At 27.7% G+C, this 24126-nt stretch overlaps 1 protein-coding gene across 1 annotated transcript in view; it reads right to left on the reverse strand.

Annotated features, from left to right (window-relative positions):
* Positions 1–24126, reverse strand: part of LOC129981306 (cell adhesion molecule Dscam2-like) — a 493597-nt gene that overhangs the window by 98237 nt on the left and 371234 nt on the right. Inside the window, exons 18-19 of the mRNA XM_056092083.1 lie at positions 9148–9246; positions 6091–6276 (exon numbers count right to left, since the gene is read on the reverse strand). Coding sequence (XP_055948058.1) covers positions 6091–6276; positions 9148–9246 — 285 coding nt within the window. The remainder of the gene's footprint in view (positions 1–6090; positions 6277–9147; positions 9247–24126) is intronic.

Below are 24126 nucleotides of genomic sequence, written 5' to 3' on the forward strand. Positions count from 1 at the left end.
CTCCTCTTCTCGTTCTATTCTCGTTATTTCTAAAACTGTTACGCAATAAAATATGCTCAAAATAGATTGTATGAGGAAATGTATCTTTTGTTATAGGTTGATGTATCTGCTCTGCACCATATGCGTAAAATTTATCTTCAGTAAGAGGCATCATCTTTGGATACATTAAATATTAATTAAAAGCTCAAGTCCATAACAAAAACCACTACATAGAAATAATAGAATTATATTTCATGATATTGGGACTTTTGAGCACGGAAACTTATGCGTACATATCATTAGCATATAACCTTATCGACGAGAGATATATAAGATAATGATTAGTCCAAGTTTTCTAAATATCAAAGCTTTTAACATGAATTTTTTTTCATGTGAATGAAGTTAGAAAATGTATTTGTATTTGAATTAACACTTGAGGCATAGACATAATAAATATATTGTTATAATCATTTATGAAATTGTATAAAGTTCTGATAACTTTTAATTGCCCGTAATTTTAATTAGCTCTTCTCAAAAATATTGAATCAAGTATGTTTTGATTGATGAAACTTGATTATATCTGTAATTTAAAGAATTCTGTAATTAAAGAATTGTAATTTAAAGAAAGTTCAAACATACATTATAAAAAATATATATAGAAAAAAACTTCTGTCTCGATTTTGGTAAACTATTTATATAGGAAGAAATAGCATTTATCTTTGATTTTTTGATTGATGTTTTATATAACCCATTAAACAATATTTTAACTGTTAAAAGAAGCAGAATGAAGTAATTATTCAAATCTACCCAAATTTTATTTTTAAAAATTCGTCAGATCTTAGGATTGTAGAATTATTTGGAATGTTTCAACTTTCTTTTAACATTATTTTTATGAGTCACAGAAAAAGTTGTCAAAATACCATTCCCAAGCATGATGACTTTTAAATAACTTCGTCCTTGTGACATGACTTAGAAAATTTATTTAGAAAGTTCTGAAAAAAAAAAAGATTTGCAAAAGAAAATAATTACTGTGTTAAATTAAGTTAATTTATTTAAAATGACAGTTCATATTTTAATTAGTTAAACAAATTTTGATGTTTTGTATATCAAAACATTGATTTACTTAATCGGGTAAACAAGATATTTATCTAAGGCTTTAATTTTCGATTTGTCTACTGTAATACTAGCAATTTTCTGAGAATGTAAAGCATTCCAAACGAGATGAATTTCCTACTTTTGTAATATATTTTTTCTAATATATTTATTTATACCTATTCTGAATTCTGTTTATTTTATTTTTAAACAATGATGCTAAGTATATTTTGAAAATCATTTGTCTTCAGTAAATACAAAGAAGCGAAGTGTTGTTTCTGAATAACTAAAATAACTTTTAATCCCTCAGCCGTTTCGTGGGAAAGTTTTTAAATGGTTTAAATCAGCTTATATTTATAATCCGATTATCGGATCCAACACTGCGCTTCATATACAAGTAGTTTATTATTTTTAAAACCCACATATGTTGCCTTTAGAGAAATATAGCTTATAAAGGTTCAACAATACAGGAAAAAACAAATGGATTTTACTCGTAAAGAAAAGCCAAAGTAAACAAGGAAAATGTTTTATTATAAAGAGAAAGCAAATGTTGTTTGTTGAAAAACAAAATGTATAATAATTGTTTTGCTCTTAGCACAACTGATTTCATTTAAAATATATTAAATGAAAGTATTTTAATGCGGAAATTAATATAATTCTTTATGTATCTTTTTGTCCTGTATGTATTCATTAAAATAATTTAAGTTCCTATTTAACTTATGTAACTTATTTCATGAGCAAACTAAAGATTAATTTCAAACAAATAAACGAAAAAATTGCTAAAATAAAAGTATAAAATATATAAAATGGCAACTTGATTTTTTTTTCTTATTTCCTGGATTTTTACATCACTTCGGGTAACATGAAGAAAAAATAAAATTACTTGAAACATTAAGCTTGTTCTCGCTTCTTTAGTTGTTACAAAAAATGTAGGATGCTTTCTTTGGCCATCGCCGATGAGATTTCTACCTTTATTTAAAAGAAGAGTGCATGAATTGCAATGTGTATTGACATCGCCCACAGAAACCAATGATGTTTGAAGAGACTACTAAATTTAGTCCATAGTGTGGATTGATTTTTTGTAGCCATGCCCCAATATTAAATTTAAATAATCATTTGTATTTTTATTTCGTGTATATTTCAGAATTTTATTTGTATTTATCAATGATTTTTTCATATTTTTTTTCTATAATATTTTTATATTTTTGTTAATTCTTTTAAATTTAGGTTTCTTAAATTCTCTTAATATCTTTCTAAGTGTCATTTTTTCTCCCAATCAGTAATTTTCGAAGACATCCTTTCCAAAATAGTTAATTTCTGTCTGTCTATTTATTATGCATACCAAATATATTCCGTATTAAATAAAACCGTTATTTACATCAGTTGTTATTATTAATTGCAATAATTGATTAATTCCATTAACGCTCACATGCATATGTGTTAAGGTAAATGTGATTAATGGATTATTAATAATAACTTGTAAAATGTGATTAATTAATTTAATGCAATATTCAATTGTTTTCAATACTATCTGATTATTTATACTGATATTTGCATATATATATCATTTTATTAGTAGTTCCTTTTTGGTTCCTTCAGTGTTATCTAGACATATGTATTATGAAAAACAAAGCTCATTTATAAGGCCAGAAGTCACTTCTTTTCTATAGAAGGACTTGCGAAACTACATCGCAATAAAGATATTCGTCTAGACAAAGCCAATCATTCAGGGTAGCCTACGGTAAAAATTCAGAACAAAATCTTTTCCTTCAAAAACATAAAATCTTTCTTCGACTTTCTTGCATCAATAGGGCTCCCATAATATATTTATTTCATTTTACCTTTCTTTTATCTCATAGGTATTTCCAGGTAATGCTATTTGATGAATAGAACCTTTCAAACTCCTATATTTATGGAATATAAGCCCGTCAATAAACGAGAGAGCCCGATCATATTTTTCTTTCATCCACTTTTTCCTTTCTTTCTTTCTTTTTTTTTATTTCTGTTTGGGTGTAAATCTCTGTCTAAATCCCTTAAGTGACTCGGACGAAAATTGTTCTTCCGTTCTGTCCCGGTTACAGCGAAAGACTTAACCTCCACCCTGCCCCACCCCGCTGTTAAAATAATAAGAAATGGGGTTATGTGATGTATTGCCCGGGACGATTTTATTCTAGGCCAGATGTGCGGGACAAATCTGTTCCTGGAATATTTCGGTTGTTAGGAATTTACGTGCTTTCCTTATCTTGCAAGAGCGATGTGCTACCTCAGCAGTTTTGGATTTACGAAAATGCCTGAAAATGTACTGCTGGAACTGAAGGAAAAATATTAGACTTAAACTAGCAGAAAATATTGAATTTTCTTTCAGCGTGATAGCTTTCGGAAATTCAGGATTAGAATTTGTTACGGCATTTCGTTTTTGAGTATTCGCTTATTTGAAACTGTTTTGAAAAATGTTTTATTAACAATTGATTTTAGTTTTACGACTATAAATTTTCAAGCCTTAGAATCTATATTAAAATCACATATCAATCAGAATTTATGTTTCTTTGGAAATTTTTCAGCATAGGACTATATTGTTTTGAATACTAATACAACTTTCTTCGTGAGATTATCAATAATTCTTAGTATTGCTGAATGGATGACAGGCTGATGCGTCCCGACATCATTTGTCGACAAAAAAAAAATGAAGTTTATGGGAAAATGAAGAATTTTGGCTTTATCTTTATTTGGATACTAGGTTTAGATTTTTTTTCTGGTATTTTTCTGATGCTTATAAAAAGTGATTGATTCAAAAAACATATATACTCTTACGATAGATAATTCATTACGTAAAGGTTCAGCCGAGAATTTATAAACTGTTTCTGCCGTTGATTGTGTAATGGGCATTTCTTTTAAGTGTTCGCTTTTTGTACGTTTCGAATAAGTTTTATTACTGTGCTTTTAGATTTTCTTGTGATATAAGGTATCATTTTCTGTAATTGACGTTATTGGACTTCCTCCCCCGCACATCTATCAGACAAATTGTCGTGGCAATGTCATTTAATCTAGGCATGGAATGCGATAGAAATTAAATTTTAATGACTTCAGACTAATTTTTAAAATTAACACTTTGAATGCCAACTGCGCAATTTTCAAGTTCGGATGCCTCCCTTTTTTTAGTTATGTTAATTTAAAATTTCGTAGCTTTCTATTTAATTCTACCATTGAATCTACACAAGAGCTGTTTTATGACTTAACTAATAGAAGCATTTGAATCAGCACCTCATTATTCAAACTTCCAAACCAAAGAAGGAGGAGACATTTATTGCTTCACCTTTTAATCCAAAAACTATTCAACAGTTTAACATGTTCGCAAATTGACGATTTCTCGTTAATGAGAATCAACGATTCGATATTCGAAAATCAACGATTTTTGATTTTTTTATATGATAAATAAATATTTTTTTTAAAAAAATAAATGATTTGGAAATGGAATTTCAAAATTGTAGAATATAATTATTTAAATTTAAATGGCAATTTTGTAATTCAAATATTCTTTTAAACACAAGTAATTAATTTCAACATATAAGCAATATATCTCCAGTTCCACAAAAGGGGATTTTTACGGGACATAAAAAAATCAATTTTGAAAGAATTAAATGCCATAATTATTTTAGTCATTTAAATACTCAGAAACAGAGCAGAATATTGAAAATTGTTCTCATAGGAATAAATAACATAAAATCGAAAACGTTATTTAATTTCCTCTGAATGCATTTGTCATCATTTATATTTTTATAACAAATAAATAACTAATTAGTTTTGTTGATCTTTACAGGATACATTTCTTGCTTTTCCCTCCGGATACAAATCGCAAATAAGCAATATATATTTCGACATTATTTATAAAAAAATAATAGCTAATGAATCTTCAATAAATTTTTTCTCAAGTGGAAAATTTTTCATCCAAATCACAATAACGATAATTTTCATTAGGATAAATTATTAGCAACTTTTCGAAAAATCAAACAATAAATAAAGTAAATTAAATGGAATGATATTTGCTTCAGAACTGATTATTTTGGTTAATTCTAAGTATATTTTTAAGATAAATTTAAAACCTCATAACATTGATTATATATATATATATATATATTGAAGCAAAAACTATTTGTTTAAAAATAATATTTTGTAAGGCAAATCATAATATTGCAACTAATTGATGGCATTAAAAACCAGAACTTTAGAAATAATCTCCAATGGCAATTTTTAAACTACATAAATAAATGGAAATAAAATGTAATTAAATAAAATAAATTTTAATAAAACAAAAAATATATTTGAATTTTTAAAAGATTTCCGGCATCCTTCATAAGATTTACTTTTTCTTATTTTGATCATACTTCTGCCAAAATGCTTTCCATAATAACCCATATTTTGTATTATAGAAAAATAAGAGTATTGTTTATCTCAACACATAAACAAGAAAAAAACCTCTGTTTTTTAACCCTTCTTTGCATGATTTTTTTTCTTTATTTGTGAAATAAATCAAAATGATATAATTCATTCTCTAGATTAATGGTAAAAAGTTTTAAAAAATTCATAGTATAAGTATATAATATAAAATAACTAAAAAATAGTTTGATGGAAATATCCATCCTCATGCAAAATTGCATGTTACGTTCAGTACAAAATTTTCAATGCCCCTCTCTTCTAAATTTCTTAGATTATTTATCTCAGTTATTAGTTAAAAAATTCCGAGATTAGTTATCAAAAAATATTCAAGAAATCACACGTTTCTTCCAACTATAACAAACAGCGGAATAACAAGTTCAAACCCACTTTGAACTTAAATCGCTAATGATTGTGACATTTGATTTTTTTAACAGCTATGTTCCTTATTACGCAATAATCGTGAAAAAAGTTGATAGCAACAATCAATTTACAGTACAATTTTTTTGTTTACTAAACGTTATGATGGAAATTTCCATCATCATACAAAGAAGCGTCAATGAAAGAAATGTTTAGAAAAGTACTCACGGCTTCCATCTGTCCTCGCTGATATTATTTCGCTGCCATTTCCCCTTCCAGCACTATTGAAAGCCACCAAATAAAAGGAATATGCTGAGCCACATTGAAGATCGTGCAAGGTGTAAGCTGTCCTATCTCCAGTCAGGTGAGTTTCTTGCCAATGGTTCCCTTCGGTTCTGTGGTATAAAATGTACCCTAGGAAAAAAAATATTTAACTATATTCACTTTTTGAAAAGTTTAATTTAAGTTTTATCTTCTTACATTTTTTAAATAAAGTTTACACGTAAGTTTTTCTGCCAAGAAGCTTTCGATGTGGTGCTATAATGGTTATGTTTGAAATTAACTGTTTGTTCAGTTGGAAAGTACCTATTCCCTTAAAAAAAGTAGTGGTAGAGCTTCTTCCATAATCTTTTTTGAGCGAAATGTGAGAACTTTAAAGAAATAATAGAGTAATTGAATTAGTTTATGCTTTTTTACCGTTGTTGCTGTCAGTTGTTTGAAGGTAGATCACGTATTTATGAGTAAATTATCTAAACCTATATAACATAGTAAGGGGATATTTAAGTTCTTATCGATGGTGATAGAAGTAGACTCTACAATAACTTACTGTCCTTACTATCTAAAACTACATAACATAGTAAGGTGATATTTAAGTTCTTATTTATGATGATAGAAGTAGAATCTTCAATAACTTACTGTCCAACAAATGTTGAAATTGCCAGAAAAATGTACTAAATGTTTAAAACGGAGTGTTTTAACCCTACAAGCACAAAATCTCCAGCAATTAATAACAGTTAATTGTTTGCAATTAGCTAAATTAGCTCAATGGTGTTGTCAAAAATATTAGTGGATTATCTGCTTCCTTCTCCTATGCTAATTGCAGGCAAGCATATTTGAAGCTTCTTAGACCGCAATACATAAACATTTGCAATGTAACATAGCTCAGCTGTAATACTAAGTCTGAAAATAGTAGGTACCAATTGTATTCATGAATACACATGTCTACTCAAACTTTTACCTTGTATTTATGTTAATTAAAATAGTTTTATAAGCAGAAAGTCGTAGCTTAGTTCAGATGGTAAACACAAAAACATTTAAAAAATAATTTCACCTGCATAAAATTGTATTTTTATGCGCTAATGCTTCAAACATCACAAGTGAAATGAAGTAATGAAGTAAAGCGCATTAAAGCACATAAAAACAGATATTGCGAATATGCAAAACACAATAGGGAATCCAACAATGATCAAAGGCTGAAAGGAAGAAAGCATTTTCTTCCACTTTTGCAGCAGAAATTCTATTTTGAAAGCGATTTTTGAAATATTGCAATATTATATTCTTGCAATATGAAAATTCTGAACACCATATTTGACAGATGAAATTACTGAATATTTCTCCAGGATCTCTTACACCGTAAAAACATGTTCAATAGTTATTGTGTAGTAAAATGGTAAATTAGTAAAATTTAGAATATTTAATTGGTAAACATTTAAATTTCTGACTGGGTAAATTATGGATTAGATGGGATCTCCATTGTTTCAGCTAAGACAGTTAATGGGACAATCTTATTTCGATTACTTTTTCTGAGTCATATGGAAACTTTAGCTAAGTCACATGGAAACTTTAACATATTCTTTGAACACCTCTTAGTATTCTGTTGTTGATTTCTTGGTTGATCTGCTATCCGAAGTAAAATAATTTTATGAATATTTGTGATTCTGTAATCCAGACCCGTTAAGTATGTTTTGAAGCCCAAAAGAGTGACAGTTCTCCCCAGACTGTGTTATTTGAGGGAAATTTGGGCATTCTGTTCTTAACATATACACTGATCATATATGTAAATTTGACGTAGCAGTAGTTGAGTTCCTTAAAGTTTTTTTTTATAATATAGGATTGGTCATAAGTAAAAGTCATAAGTTTGGTCACATTTTCACGGCAAGTGCAGCAAAGTTGCAAGTACCAAGCAGAAAGTATACATACATATATATATATATATATATATATATATATATATATATATATATATATATATATATATATATATATATATATATATATATATAAATAAATAAATTTTGTTAGTTTGGAACTTATTTTTTGTTTTTGTTTTCCTCAGTTTCTGTTTTATAAATATATAACTAATCCTGATTGATTTCTATTAATAAAAAACTAATTATTATTATTTTATTTAAATTAGACTTTACTATTTATGTTATTAGCCAGATATTTAGCTTTAGTAATCATTCACAAAGTTCTATCACAACAATTCCATTTGTCCATTTCCAATTCTTATGCGCCTGTGTTTCACTTTTAATAAAAGAATTTAATCTTCTTTAAGACATTACCAAAACAACCCATATCTGATTAGTCTGTAATAATATTATTCTAAGCATAATCATTAGAATTGGGATTTCTCCGTATAATAACAACTAAGAGATTACTACTTAGTAATAAGATCAATACTAAAAGAGTTTTTAGAAAGATAAATATTTATCCTCTGTTAAATAAATTATCATTCAAAATAATATACTCATTCAAAATTTATTGATTATAATGCATAAACAAATATCAGTTTTAAAAATCCCGAAATTCCTGAAGCTGATTAATTTACATTTTCTTTGAAAGAATAAATATTTATTCACTATTCTATAAAATTAACTTTAGCTTTTGCTATTCACTTAATTAATTTGTTCATACTGAAAACACCAATACCTTCATGTATTATTTATTTCTACTCCATTCTATTTATATTTCCACTTGCTAGAATAGTATAGATAATAAAATGTAATCAAATTTACAAATATTTTTATGCTTGATTATAAAACATTGCTTTTTATAATTAAAATTATTTTTTAAATAATTAAATTTGAAATCACTATTTAATAATATTGCACAAAATAACCATTGAAATTCATATAAAATCCTATAAATATTTAACATTTTATTATGATGATTTTATATTAAAATCGAGTAGTTTAGAAAAAAATAATAAAAATAAATTCGATAAATAAATAATCTTAACTATATTTAAAACAAATAATTATATTTTTAAAAAAGATTTAATACCTGATATTGGAGCATTCGGATGGTTGTTGGGTTCCCAAGAGAGTTTGAGTGTTCTAGATGTGGCAAAATATTGCCTCATTATAGGAGGATTAGGACGATCTATAACGAAATAAAATAGAAATTGTAACAAAAATCATATATTAATAAAAAAAACTATGTATAGATAAAAAATTATGAATTTAGGAATAATCGTATTTCTTTTCTAAACCAAGAATGGGAAGCAATCACTTTGAAAGAAGGTGTTTCAAAAATTAATATTGTGTCCTAATGTTATAGTGTAGAAAGAAACCACAAATATTCTGTATATCCGTAGATATTGTACAAAATAATATCGTATAACATCGGACATATCATATAATATCGTACGGCTTATTGTGCAACTAGGAATGTCATATTATTTATTTAAATTTGTATTTCAAAATTGCATTATGCACCAACACTTAAAATGCAGAAATGATTGCTAAAATTGCATACTTTTGTTTTAAGCTCATTTTTTCGTAACTGTCTTAAGCATTTTGATGCATCTCGGTAATGTTATTGGAAGAACCTGTCTCGAAACAAAAGTCATTGCACATTCCTATTGTTATAATTTGCTATTAGCAACGCAGACACGATTGTGAACGGATTTCCATGCGTGAACGTATCTCCTTCCGCAATCACCGTAATTAGGCATCAAGTCTATCCTCCGCAACCTCCATAATTAGACATCAAATAATTCAATATAGAAGGCTTGGAAATAAATACCTAAATAGATTCTCGAATTACTTACACCCCATATCCTTATTTTATGTGAGCTTTCCTAGTCTGGCCCTTGCACAGCAGAATTCTTAGATATCTTTAAATTAAGTCCAATGATAGATCACTGAATCGCTATAACTTTCTATAATAAATTTAAAATCATTTTCTTTATCATTCTTGACGAAATGGGGTCTAATTCATCTTACGCTGGAACAGAACATTATAATGTTATAATGTGAAATAACCATATTTCCAACCAACAGCACAGTACACTTTAGAAATGAAAAAAAGTACATAGCAATGTAAAGTATATTCAGGACGAAGTTATCCTTGCTCAAAACATATTTTCATTAAGTGGGACTGCTACACATTAATCGTTAACTGGAAACGGGCATCAAAATGACTTCGCGTTGTACATTAGCTCTGATTATCACGTGGTAGTTTGTCCTTGAATACAATCATCTTATCAGTATCTTCAAGTTGTTCTTTCTGCAGTATGTTGGCAAAAGTCTAAGTATAAACACGTGTGTATAAACGAATTATTAGTTTTCAAACTTTTTGTGGTTATTTATGACTATGTCTCTTAAACTGCTTTTCATTTGAATAATGCAAAAAGAATAAAGGAATATTCTTAAAATAATGTCTTAAATTAGTGTATTTTCCATTTTTGTTTGATAAATTCTAACAGCTGTTAACATTAATGTTATTCCAAAATATCTAAACGAAGTAAATGCTCATTGATAGGTTGTTTATGTTTTTCTTATAACATCTTACCAATATATAATGTTATAGTATTTAACATTTTTAATATTTTTAGTAACTACATGATTTTCAGAAAGTATTGTGTTTACAAATAAGTTCCAAAGCTGTTTGCAAAAGACAAAAAAGAAAAATAACAATGCAGTCACTTTGATTCCATGTCTCTGGCCGCGCGAGGAAATGCATGTCTCCTTTTACTGGTTAAATCTAGCATCGTGAACACGATTTCCTTTCTCTGGTGGTGTGGAATTTTGGAGAAGAGGTGCTAGCTCAAATGTCGTCATTCGACCGAAATTCATCTCAAAACAGCTCTCGCTTGTATTCAAATGAGACGTTATTATAACTGGAATCAACTTCAATTTTGAAATTTAATCACCTACACGGTCTGTTGCTCATTACTGGAAATAATATTTATTTCCAAATACAGTTCCTTCCATCAAGAGACCCATTACCACACGCATTACGACAATGAAAATCATACAAATGGAGGCACTAATAGTTGGATGTCTCAACTGACCTTGTCCAATAACACAAACGAATCACTTCAGGCTCATGTGAAGCGCAGAGAATGGTCTGTCCAATTAAATTTTGAAACTCTAGTTCATCATTCAATTACTGCTTAAAATGATACGCTTTAGGCTATTGTAAGAAAATGGGGAATTAGATGTTAGATTATCATCACAGTTTCATTTGCCATTGATTGCGGTATCACGAGCAAAGAGTCACCAGAATTCTAGAGCAGAATATTTTAGCGCATATGATTTTAGACCATTTAGCTTAAGACAGAAATGATATCAAAATGAAATAGTGATAAAGTTAATCTATTTAAAGATACTAAAACGTATATAATTTAAGGTTCATAAAATTCTTTGCAAAAAAAAAAGGCTGGAAATATTGAATTAGAAAAGAAAAGTCAAAAAAAGTTAAATGTTGACAGCAACAAATATGCTTCAAAGCTTGCGAATATTAATAAAAACGTGATAATTTGGGTAAATTCAAACATAGTGGTATGATTTCCTCAAGTTTTAGACAATTAGTTATTTTTTGCATATGCATACCAGTATCTTATTGCATATGATATATTGGAAGTAACTTCTCTTTCATTTTGAAATGGAATCGTAAAATTGTATATTGGGTACTCTATTCTGATATGAATATATTTGATTGTTTTTTTTTCCACTGTGTATATAAAATTTATCCTTGAATATGATTTTCATGCAAATATTTATATGTTTAAACATGATCCAACCTTGTGTTTGAGTTTTAATATTAAATGCTTAAGCCTACACTATATAATATTAAGACTACATACTATAAGACTACACTACACTTATAATATTAAAACTATCAAGAAAAAGACATCATAAGTATAGATGAATTGCTGATCTTAAATTGCGAATTATGGCCAACAAAGAACATTTGATAGAGATATCTTTCCATGATCATTTTTGCTACATAATATAAAATACTTAGCTAACTATACTTTAAGATGATATATATAAATCTGGATATAATGATAAAGATATATTTGTATATCGTTCACTATCAATATGAAAAATGAGATGATTTTTCTTTATTCCCAAGGATCTAAATATTGTAAATTGCAATTTTTGATTTTAAGGATATCTTTGGACAAAGGTAAGAAATATTTAGGAAAAGTAGGGTAGCTGGCAGATTCAAAATCATGTAGGAATTCTGTGTCCAAAACGTTATCAGAGAAGGTAGGTGCGTTTCATGTTCTGAGGGTAACCACATGCTTCCCAAAAAATAAGGTTTCATTTCAGTATTCCATAAAAAGGTTCAAAGATCATAATCACAGATGATACAAATGTTATATGGAATTGAGCATGTTAATAATCTATGACAGATCCATGATATCAAAGTTAAAGTAAGCAGACTTCAAAGTAAAATACAAAATGCATGATTCATGGCAAATCCGTGCAAGACACTTTTCACGATCGACTTAAAATGCTTTATGCATTTGACTGGCACAACAATAGCAATTCTCATTGAGATATTTGCTTCGCACAAATTTTTCCTCGACGAAAAAAAGAATGTGAATGAACAACTAAATATCAATCTTTTTTTCTTTTCATTAAAAAAATAATTAATGCCTCAATGATATTATCGATAGGAATACCATTACGCTAGCAGGAGAGTGAAATAATTGTTCTACACTGAACTATACATATTGGATAAACATTTTGGATCTCTTAACGTCAGCTGTGGTATGCGATAAGTGATTCCAGATCATCTAGGTGCAATCTACACCTCCAAGAATTCATCTATTGGTGCTGAGATACTCTATAGGTGAACCAATCATTAGAAATTAATTTTTTTCATTAATTTTGATATTGGTATGTAGGTATCTTATCTTCAAGACTAATTTATGATTTTTAATTTTTAGTTTTTACAACACAGCTAAATGCTTTAGAAAGTATTAAAAGTAAAATTAATTCATTAAAAAACTAAATATTCTATAAAATTAAAAGTCAAATTTTTTAGTTAATTATAAAGTCAACAAATATTTTCAAATTAAACAGGTATGTAATTATGTCAACTGAGTATTAAATTTTGTTTATGAGAATCAATTCTCCGAGGTTAATTCAATATGCAGTCTTTGAAAATTATTATTTTGTGTTAATAGACTGCAAATAAAATTTCAGTTGGCTTTATAGAGGCCAAGAAAACTCTCTTCTCATAAATGAGCTCAAAATGGTCAATTCTAAGTAGCTACAAATATTTCCACATCTAAAAGCTTTCTCAGAGTAAAGTCTAGCATTCTTAAATTTAACTAAGCTTTAAATTCCTTATTCATGCCTCATCAATATCATATCATGTAATATAGGATATAGAGTAATTTCTTCAGTTTAACTATGAAATCAATAAATTGATGGTGATTTGCTTTCGGGCAACATATTTATTTTTATGAAATAAAAATTAATTAATTCCAAATGTTTCAGAAAATCGGCAGTGTGACATAAAAACAATATAGCATTCGAGGCAAGCAGATGCGGAGAAATTATATTGCCATATGGAGTTACAAAATATTTTTTCTGTCCAATTAATTGATACTTTTAAACATTCTTATATTTTCCTGTAATAACCATATTGAAGCAGTACCCCAATTAAATCGAATTGTCCGCTAGCACTGATTAGGAAAGCGGGTGCACAGTTTGAAAAATTGTCTAATTTGTGTTTAATATGAAAAATCCAAAAATTTCGTAAGTAAATAATGCGTCTAGACAAGCAGCGAGATTTATGAGGTTCTTTCTTTTCTTTTCTTTTTTTCTGCGTCTGAAGTACAACATTCCCTATAGGCAAAAATATTAGTGAAACTGATTTATCAACATAGAAATTTTTTTACATCATGAGAAAAAAAAATGTTCAGCAAAACCCACTCTTCTTTGTCAATAAGTTATTTAATAGCTAATTTTAAATTCTTGCAAGAGCATTTAGTGCTAGCAATATATATATATATATATATGTGTGTGTGTGTGTGTGTGTGTGTGTGTGTGTGTGTGTGTGTGTGTGTGTGTGTGTGTGTGTGTGTGTGTGTGTGTGTGTGTGTGTGTGTGTGTGTGTGTGTGTGAGTGAGTGTGTGTGTGTGTGTGTGTGCTTGTGTGTGTCTGTGTGTGTGTGCGCGCGCGTGTAAGTGTAAATATAATTATATTTACATTAATATATAATTTTAATATAATTATAAATATAATTATATTGATAGCTAGATAAATATTATATATATTATGTAATTGTATATATATATATATATAAACTGTGGTTTCCATAATTTTAAAACCTCTTTCTCATTCAGTAATTTATATTTTGCAAATGAGTGTAAAAATTTTCCATTTCATCACTCTTTCAATTTTCCTGACAGAAATTATAACCAAAATTGAAAATGAAATTAGAGAAAAACAAACTTGTATACAGATAAGTAGTGCGAGGAACAATATATATCTGGAAATCCCTTATTTTTCAGATTCTTTTCCAAATCATTCTAACTAAATTTCATATAACGCTTCAAAGGAAGTATTGGATTACAGGCGCATCTCAAGCAAATAAATATTCAGGATGTACAAAAGCAAAATTATATTACTGATGTTGCTCCCTATGTACTCTTCAAAGGTTACCGAAGGCTATTGTGAAGTCTCTCTGTATTTGCGATCATGAAAGAGTCCTGAAGGTGAAAAGAAATAATTTCAAAGAAAACTGCGTCGTTTCTTTAAGTAACTCTGATAATAAGGGCCTCTTGATTGGCGTTGTTATAAATCAATAGTCATTATAATTTGTCACTGTATTTTTCTACATCTAATTACTATAATTTAGTATGTTGTTATATTCTTGCTTTTTCATGCATATCTGCGTCTCTTGGCTTCTCTGAGCTTGTTGAAATTGGAAAAACGATATCGACTCGTTGTTAATGTTTTAAAACTTTCGATGCTAGTTCAGAAAACAGTTACAGAATAAAAGTGTTATCTAAGTAACGAAGAGAAACTTATTTTGTTTGAAGTTTTTTACTATGATTTTAATAAGCCAGTATTCATTCAAACAGTATATTAGAAATTCAATATCACTTTATTCTTATTTTCTTATTTATATCACATTTTCACTTCCTCACACACGTCTGCATCTCGTGGCTTCTCTATGCTTATAATAACGGATCGAAGATTGGAGAGCTGATATCAGCTCATTTGTTGTTATGTTTTAAATGTTACTCAACATTATGAGATCGTTCAGGAAAATAGTTATAAAACGAAGCTTTTATCTAAATAATCTAAATCAAATTTCTTGTGTTTGAATTTTTCATTTAGTTACGATCTTCATAAGCCAGTATCCATATAAACATAACGTTAAGATTCATTTTTTTATATTTTGGTTTAAATCTTCAAGTGCAATGTTTTGAAATTGGAAATGTTCCTCATTTATTCAAAAAAAATTAAATCATTTCCTATGATAAATATTTTTAAGATCATATTTTTTTTTCATTATCTTTGTAACTCGATCAGAAGGAAGTTAAATATTCTTGATGGCATGAATAAAATTCTTTTGGTTAATCGTTGCAACGGATCAGTTATCAATGGTTGTCAGTGGGTTTGTGAAGTGCCATAAGTTACAACACAATTATTATCAATGATTTCAAACATGGTTAATTATTCTATGAAAATATCTAACTTCTGATGAGACTGAGTAACGAGAATTTCAGGGAATTCATATTTATATATGTGTACTTGCCGGCGTCCTTGCATAGGGGTAGCGCATCTTCCCCATGATCTGGGCGTCCATGGTTCGAATTCCGGTTCGGGCATGGTTGCTCTTCATCTGTGTACTATCTGTGAGGTGTGTGAATGTGTTCCCCTGTAAAAAGGGGTTGTGCAAGCTAATGTGTGAGTTTCATCTTCATATGAGCTAGAAGTCAGACTTCTGCCCTTGTGTGCTCACGGGTCTTACCCTCAGAAGCTACTGCACCCCATTCCGTGCTAACGCGGACACGACATCATACTATAAAACTTATATACTTATAAAAATACTTATATATATACTCATCAAAATTAAACATTTCATCTTTCCAAAATTGGATTTTTCACATCAACTTTGTTTTCCAATTATTTATGCTTTTTCTTAAATTCGAAAAGTTAACTCTACACTTTGCTTGAATATAATAACGAATGTCATAAAGCCGTCATAATTATATTAAATAATTTATATTTATTCGTATGTTTATTTTAGTTTGATTAGTGTTAACTTAATCCACATTCAAAATAGTGCGAGGGTTAGTTTGGGACAAACATTGTAATTTGGAGTTGTGTTTAGATGACTAGGATAAGGGTCGATACCGCCCCCCCCTTCCCAATACTAACTGAATGATTTGATACTTTGAACTATTTGATACTAACTAAAATGTTTAAAAGCTTTTAAATGTTCTGTTCATGCTTTAGAGTTCCGAATTATAATTATTTTTATTAATATACAAAAAAAAAATCGATGCACTTAAATTCTTATATTTATATTACTCAAGTATGATAATTATTTTCATTTACTCTTTCAAATCATATTCTACTAAAGTTATTTTTAAAATAAGATAGAATAAAAGGTTTTTCATGAACTATTATTGACTCTATATTAGAAATATAAGTAGCCATTAAAGAGTTTATATTTATTTTTCAGTTCCGAAAATCTAATAAAACATGCAACAAATTATGTTTTTCGATGTTTTTATTGTCTGTGAATGAATTTTATTATCATATAAAACATAAATTCATTTCGACTATTCAAATCATTTTATAAATGATGACCTTAGAACTTCAAATAAATTTATGTCTTAAATTTTCTTAGAAATTTTCTTTTTGTAAATTATTAATAACTTCACTATTTTAATTTATTTTTAATTATTATCAATGTTAATAGTTTGACTTTATAATAAATAATTAGAAATGATTTCTAGGAAGTACAGCCTTTAAAAATAGAAAGAAAATACATATATGTAGCAAAATTTAATGGCTGTTTTGTTTCTATTTGTTAAATGTTTTCAATATGTTTCTCCTTTAAAAATATAAATATAATGAATTCATACGAATTCATTGATTCCTATTCTTCTTACTGAATATGTTGAACAAGTCCGAATTTCAATGACAGACATTATCAAAGAAATATTTTCCGCATAAGTTGAATTTCTCCTTTCTATTTCAAATATAACAAATCTATAAATGAAAAATTATGTTGAAAGCTTTATTAAATGGAAAACATCCTTTGAAAAGAAAAGACAGACACTCTCAATGCATTCAATGAAGTTTTATGGCCACATGCAACATATTGTTACTTTTATCTTAAACATAGGCAAATGTAAAAGAGAGAGAGACATTAAGAGTTGGGAGTGAACAAGAAATCCATTTCTACCAAATGCTAAAATACATATCCTTTTAAGTTTTTATAAATTCATAAAAACGCAAAAAAGAGGAAAGAAAAAAAACGCAGCAATCCATTCAGTTTTGCATCAGAAATGATTTGCCCAAAATATTCAGCGAAACATCGAAGCTGAATATTTAATACTGAATTTCAAATTCTACATGCAGCATAAGGAATAAGGATATTGTTATCACAACACTATAAATAATGGTATAGGAGTTTCTGGACTGTTGGAGAATGGTAGCTCAAGTATAAATCTAATGCTGGACTTGCTCGAATGAATTATGAAGACAGGTCGAAAAGATGAGATAACTTCCGATGAGAATGGTCTTATAAATCTTCCAAAGTGCTCTTCTGGTGTAAGTTTGGAAAATCTATTATGTTTTTCTTTCTTTGATATCGTCTAAGTCATCACTATTTTCATCTTGATAACTTAACAGTCTTTCTTTAGGTATAATTCAATAAATAATTGGTAAAATCCTTGTATTTTGTGATTACAACATTTTTATTTTTTATTTTAAGAGGGATGGTATAATTCTCTTTTTGGGTAACTTCGACAGACTTAGTTCAGTTGTGATCAAAGAGAATCATTTGAACAGATGGTTCACCTGAATAATGCAAAAGCTTGCATCATTCAGTACTGGCTAAATCGAAGTCTCCCAATTTCCAGCAAAGCAGACTCGTTTACCTTGCTGCTGAGATAAATATTCAAGTAATTTATAACTAATCAATGGGAGCTGCTGATTCTGATTTGAATCTGAATACTGAAAATAGTAAATGTAACACAATGCAGGATTTTTATATTTTGGAACCACCTTTATTTTTATTTAAGAGACAAGCCACTACAACTTACTAGCTGTTAAAGTTAATAAAAATATGCAATATCTGGTGAAAAATCACATGAATCGATTAATTGATGTGCTCGTTCTTTAATTCCTCAACATGCATATAGTAAGCTAACAATTTAGAGTTTATTGAGTCGTTACAAATCTGAAGCTTGCCAAACGTCAGAGATATTTTTAAGGCATGGTGAACAAAAAAGTATTAAATCTAATTAACGGACACTGCTGATTCTGATTTGAATCTGAATACTGAAAATAGTATAACTATATGTAAGATTTTTGCAATTATATATTCATTCTTTATCTATATTTAACAGGAGTAACTAGCATTTACGAGCTGTTAAAGTTAAGAAAAAATGTATAATTGCTAGTGAAGAAATTACATGAATCGATTGATCTGATGTGCAAGCTCTTCAGTTCACTAACATGAATCTAGTATGCCAACAATCTAGTGTCTAGCAAGCCGATACAGATCTTGAGTTTGTAAAATAGCAGAGATTTTTTAAAGACATGGTGATCGTAAAAATATTTTCCAGATTCATTCACTGGTTTCGTTGCAAATCAAAATCGAGGGATGAGAGAACTTCATAAGAATTTAGCTTTCACCTTATTTATATGAAATACTAAAATTTTATTGTCAAATTTGCGGGGGTTATAAGCAAGGCGGCTTAAATTGATTTGGCTGCAACTTAAATTGAATTACAGAATGAAAATGAAAACTGCACACTCAAAGAATGACATTTAAAGTATGAATAAAATACAAGGTTAAAAATGTGATTTAATAGACTTTAAATAATCCAAAACAAGTGAACTTATAACTCTAGAATATAAAATGAAGTTTGAGAAAGCGATTTGTAAACATATTGGATTAAACTGGTAAATATATTTGATATTTAATTGACGTTTTTCAACATTTGTGAGAAGTTCAATATCCTAATAGGTGTGTTTATAAGAAGATCTAGAAGTTAAGAAGTAAAATGAGATAAGATAAGAAGATAAGAATTTATATAAAAAAGATCTACACAAGAAATTTCGTGAAGAATTAAATATTTGAGAAAAAAATTAAATCCGTCGTCGAGAAAAAAAAGCAAGCGCAATTTCAAAGAAGTCATTTAGAATTTTTAGAACTTCCAAAAAAAAATCTATTATACAATGATGATGAGAAATATGCTTTAAAAGTGAAAATAATTGTGTTATAAAATGATATAAAAATACACTTTTATCATTCGTATCTTGAAAATATTTCTTCCTAATTTTGAAGCATTAAATGAAGAAAAAAAGAGTAAGATATTTTATCAAAATATAAAATATGTAGAAAAACGATATCAGAGAAAAGGGGATTGAATATGATGTCAATTTAATGTCTAAAATAAACAGGATGAATTGAATCAGTTTTGAAACCTAAAACCCACAATCGTTCTTTTTAAGAAAATATGAAATACGTTTGTTAAATATTAAGATATTATTACTCAGATATAACGTTTATTTATTATTTATCTGATTTTTAGAGTTCATTTAATGGATTTTCAAGATGTTTCATTTGATTTTTTTTAAGTATGTATAAAAATGTTATTTTAACATTGATTGTTTTTTGTCAGTGCAAAAATGTTTCATCGCAGTTGTAAAAAAAATCTTTATGTGATGCAAATGCATGGATATTCTTTATGAAATAAGCATAATAAATGCCATATAATTTATATAAATTTATGTAATTCCCAGAAAAAAGCTGTATATTTAGAAGTGTAGACTTGAGAATAAATCGTTTATCATTTACTAATTCAAATTCGTTTTCTAGAATTTTTACCTTTAATTTCCTATATAATCGGGGCTATACGATATTTATCCTAGCAGAAGAAATTAATTTTTGTATTTAAACTCGATTAATTTTTATTAAATTTTACTTAATAGGCTTTCAAGTAATTTCAAATTCAATTATATTTTATTTGAAATATATATCATTTTAATCTCAAGACTCAAAATTAGCATCTGGCTAACATCCTGCCTCCGGAATACAGACCTTCAATAACCTCAACGATGCCAATTTAATCATGACTAAATTCCTACATATTTAGGAATTTTGCGAAACGGAATTTGCTCCTGGGACCTTAAACTAGATTATTAAGTTATTCGTCACGAATTTTAATGAATTCTTGGATTTATCCAAATTATCTTGACAGAATTCTTGACATCTTGAATAAAGTTTCTTTACTTATTGCTAAAAACATAAGGGATATTTCACTTAACACGTAATTCCTACAATTTTAGTTAAACAATTGAACTGCATGCGCTTTATTACTATTTAGCAGTACATATGCATGTATTGTGTTTTATACACGGTGATATAAGCAGCAAATAAGCGTTTTCTTGTACCTCTCTCTAGCAAATACTATTTTGACCTTTGGGAAAAAGATATTCATCCTTTTTAGAGAAAGAAGGAAAACAGTGTGTGATAAAAATTGCAAAAAAGGGCAGTATCTACAGTACCTGATATGGAATGGACTAATCATATTCTACAAAGGTAGCAGCTATAAGGTGACTTGCTTTGCAGGATTAATGATGATTACTATGCAATGTGCCATACGATATAATTACGTGCATAGAGAGGGCATAGAATTTCGTCTATAGAGCAATAGGTTGCAAGAGGGAGGGGATGAAATTCTGGTTGCTGTAGTAGGGACCGAGCTGGACGCAATATATAAAGTCTCTTTGGCATTCAACTGACATATTTTTAACTTAATCTCTAAATATATTGAACACCATCTATAAGAACTATGTAGTATTCTATGTACACCTTGGAGCAAAATATATCTCCTAAAAACCAATGTTTTTATGAACTTATGTTGTTGAAACCTGCTTCAACATTATAGAGAGAGAGAGTGGGGGACATATATAGATAGATAGATTAAACAATTGTCAATTCTGTTAAATGCAATTGAAATGGTTGCAAATGCAGATATGTTACAGAAAAACTATATTTCTAAATAATGAAAGGAAGATTAAATCTCTAAATGGCGGGGGTTCGACCGATAGTTAATGCTATATCAAAAAAGAAAAATTCTTTATATGATTATTTTATTTTTAAAAAATATAATTGGTTCACTTCTTGTGATTGGGGAAATCCAACGATGGTTTCCTCTTATAAAAAGTAACGTAAAATAGTGGTATTTTTGCTTTTCACAAAAATTGAGGATGGAGAAAGGTAAAGGATCATTGATGGCATATCAAAAAATCATGAGCTTTCATAAGATGCAAAACTTGGAGAAATCACCATAGAGATTTTTTTTTCATTTTTATAGTTCCATTTATCTTAAACTATTTCAATATTATTATTTTTTTCTGAATAGAAATGAATAGTATTTGTTTGAATTGTAGGTAAAATGATGGCTAAATAAAATCATCAAACACCCATAAAGCATTATTTTTTTTTTATTTGGCTTTCGATTAAAAATAACAGACATACTGGAGATGAAGCATTTTTAAATAAGATAATAAAAGTTGTTTGACAATTTAATCAATAAAAATATAATTGTAGCTTTTGAATGTGGCTTCGTTATTTAATATTCCCCAATGATAAGGTGTAAGTAATGCATATAAATATTCAAAAAAAAATATAGAATATTTTTTTCATTGATTGATATCTTTAAGATTATTTTTAAATGATTTCTCTTATAATCATTTAGATCATATTGTATGATATTGGCTATTCTTTGTTTATTTCTAAAGAGTTAATCTCTAAATTTCATAGCTTTACAAACGAATTTAAATTTCTATGCACAGCCTGATTGGCTCATGTTATAAAGTGTGCATGCAAGTTGTATTGAACCGAATGTCTTTTTACCTCCTCTTTTGCACATTCGTCTTCGAAGACCAACTCGCTCAGAAGGGTTATTGGTTAATTTAAAACCTGTTAAATTGCTTAGATATAATCGCTTAGATATCATTTTCATGATTCTGTCAAATAATCAGATATTAAAACTGTATGATTTTAATTGTGTTATGCATGTTCTGTTGATTTTGTACATGAAAATTTCTAATAGAGTTCAGTCACATGATATCATAGAGATACTAAAAAATGCAAATGTGCCGTATATCTATTTTCATGAAAATGTAACTTCCTTTTCTTTTATTCATTTTATAAATACACAAATAATATACAGAGATTTTTTAGCATTCAATAATTTTTAAAAATCGCAAGATTTATTATTTGATAAAATAAGAAGATGTATTCAATTTCAGGGCAATAATGTAATCTATATTGATGGAAATTAGGCAAAAAATTTAATAAATTTATTCTCAAAATTTATAAATAATTTGCCCATATAATAAAATAGTATCCTTTGAAAAACAATTTTCTAAAATCTTCTAAAGTGTAAAAATCATTTTTAAGCTATAATATTTTTGAAAATAATCGAGAATCGCAGCCTTATAGCCTACATGACAGACGATATATGGCAAAAGTATAAGTAAAATATTTCTTTGGATTATCTATCAAAACTAAAAACTTGTCTACATAGAGGATAAAAAAATACATACATTTCGTTTCTTGTAATGGTTTTTATTGATGGATGATACAACGGATATGTTAAAAGCTTACATTTCTTCAACAAAGAAAATAGAAAAGTCGTACTGAAACAAATTGAGCAGCACATGAGCATTGATAGCCAGTAATTTTTCTTCCAAACTTTTCTTTTTGCAAAATGACACATTGACAGTTTTATCATTGTAAAAGTAAGTTGATGGATCTTTACATGAACATTTCTGAAGTGCCGTGTAAAGATGATTAAACGATATGTTTATTGTTGCACTCTTCTTTCTCTTCAATGTATATATTTATTATTCATTGCATATTTTGCCAAAAACTATATTTTTCAAGGTGTAATAAGGTTTTCAATGTGTTTTCATAAGGGTGACATTTTTAATTTTAAAACCTTAGTAGAAAATTTTAGAAAAAACCGTCATTTTGTGAAAAAAAAAAACTAAAATTAATGGAGGTGACATTAATCTCTTCTAATAATAAGCATGAATGTGTGTGTTTTAGTTCTCTACAAACCAGATTGTTTGACCTACAGCTAGTATATATATATATAAGTAAATAAAGTACATATATATATATATATTGGTAAAGTACATATATATATATATATATATTGGTAAAGTATATATATATATATATATATATATATATATATATATATATATATATATATATATATATATATATATATATATATATATATAACCAATCTAAAGTAAGAAAAAGTTTGAAAACGAAACTAAAATGAAAGGCCGGATTCTTTTTTAATATTTTTTAATAATTTTTTTGGTTTAATTTTTATTTGATTTTTGTTTTTCCTATTAACTTGATTCTAATACTTTTGTATATATATATATATATATATATATATATATATATATATATATATATATATATATATATATATATATATATATATATATATATATATATATATATATATATATATATATATATATATATATATATATATATATATATACTTTGGAAAGTGGTAATATGCACAAAAAAAATATTTAATACTATTTGAAAATTTTTAAAAATTGCACTTTTAATGTTGCTAATTTAAAAATCGGACAAATTTTTTGTGGGTTTTAGCCGTTTGTTTAGTTTTTTTAGACCAATTCTCTAATAATATGTAACACTATCGTCCTGAAATTCGATTTTATTCCCTGCTTCATTAAATATTTTATAGAGTAA

The sequence above is a fragment of the Argiope bruennichi genome, chromosome 8 (genome assembly GCF_947563725.1).
Source record: "Argiope bruennichi chromosome 8, qqArgBrue1.1, whole genome shotgun sequence".
In the NCBI taxonomy this organism is placed as follows: Eukaryota; Metazoa; Arthropoda; class Arachnida; order Araneae; family Araneidae; genus Argiope; species Argiope bruennichi.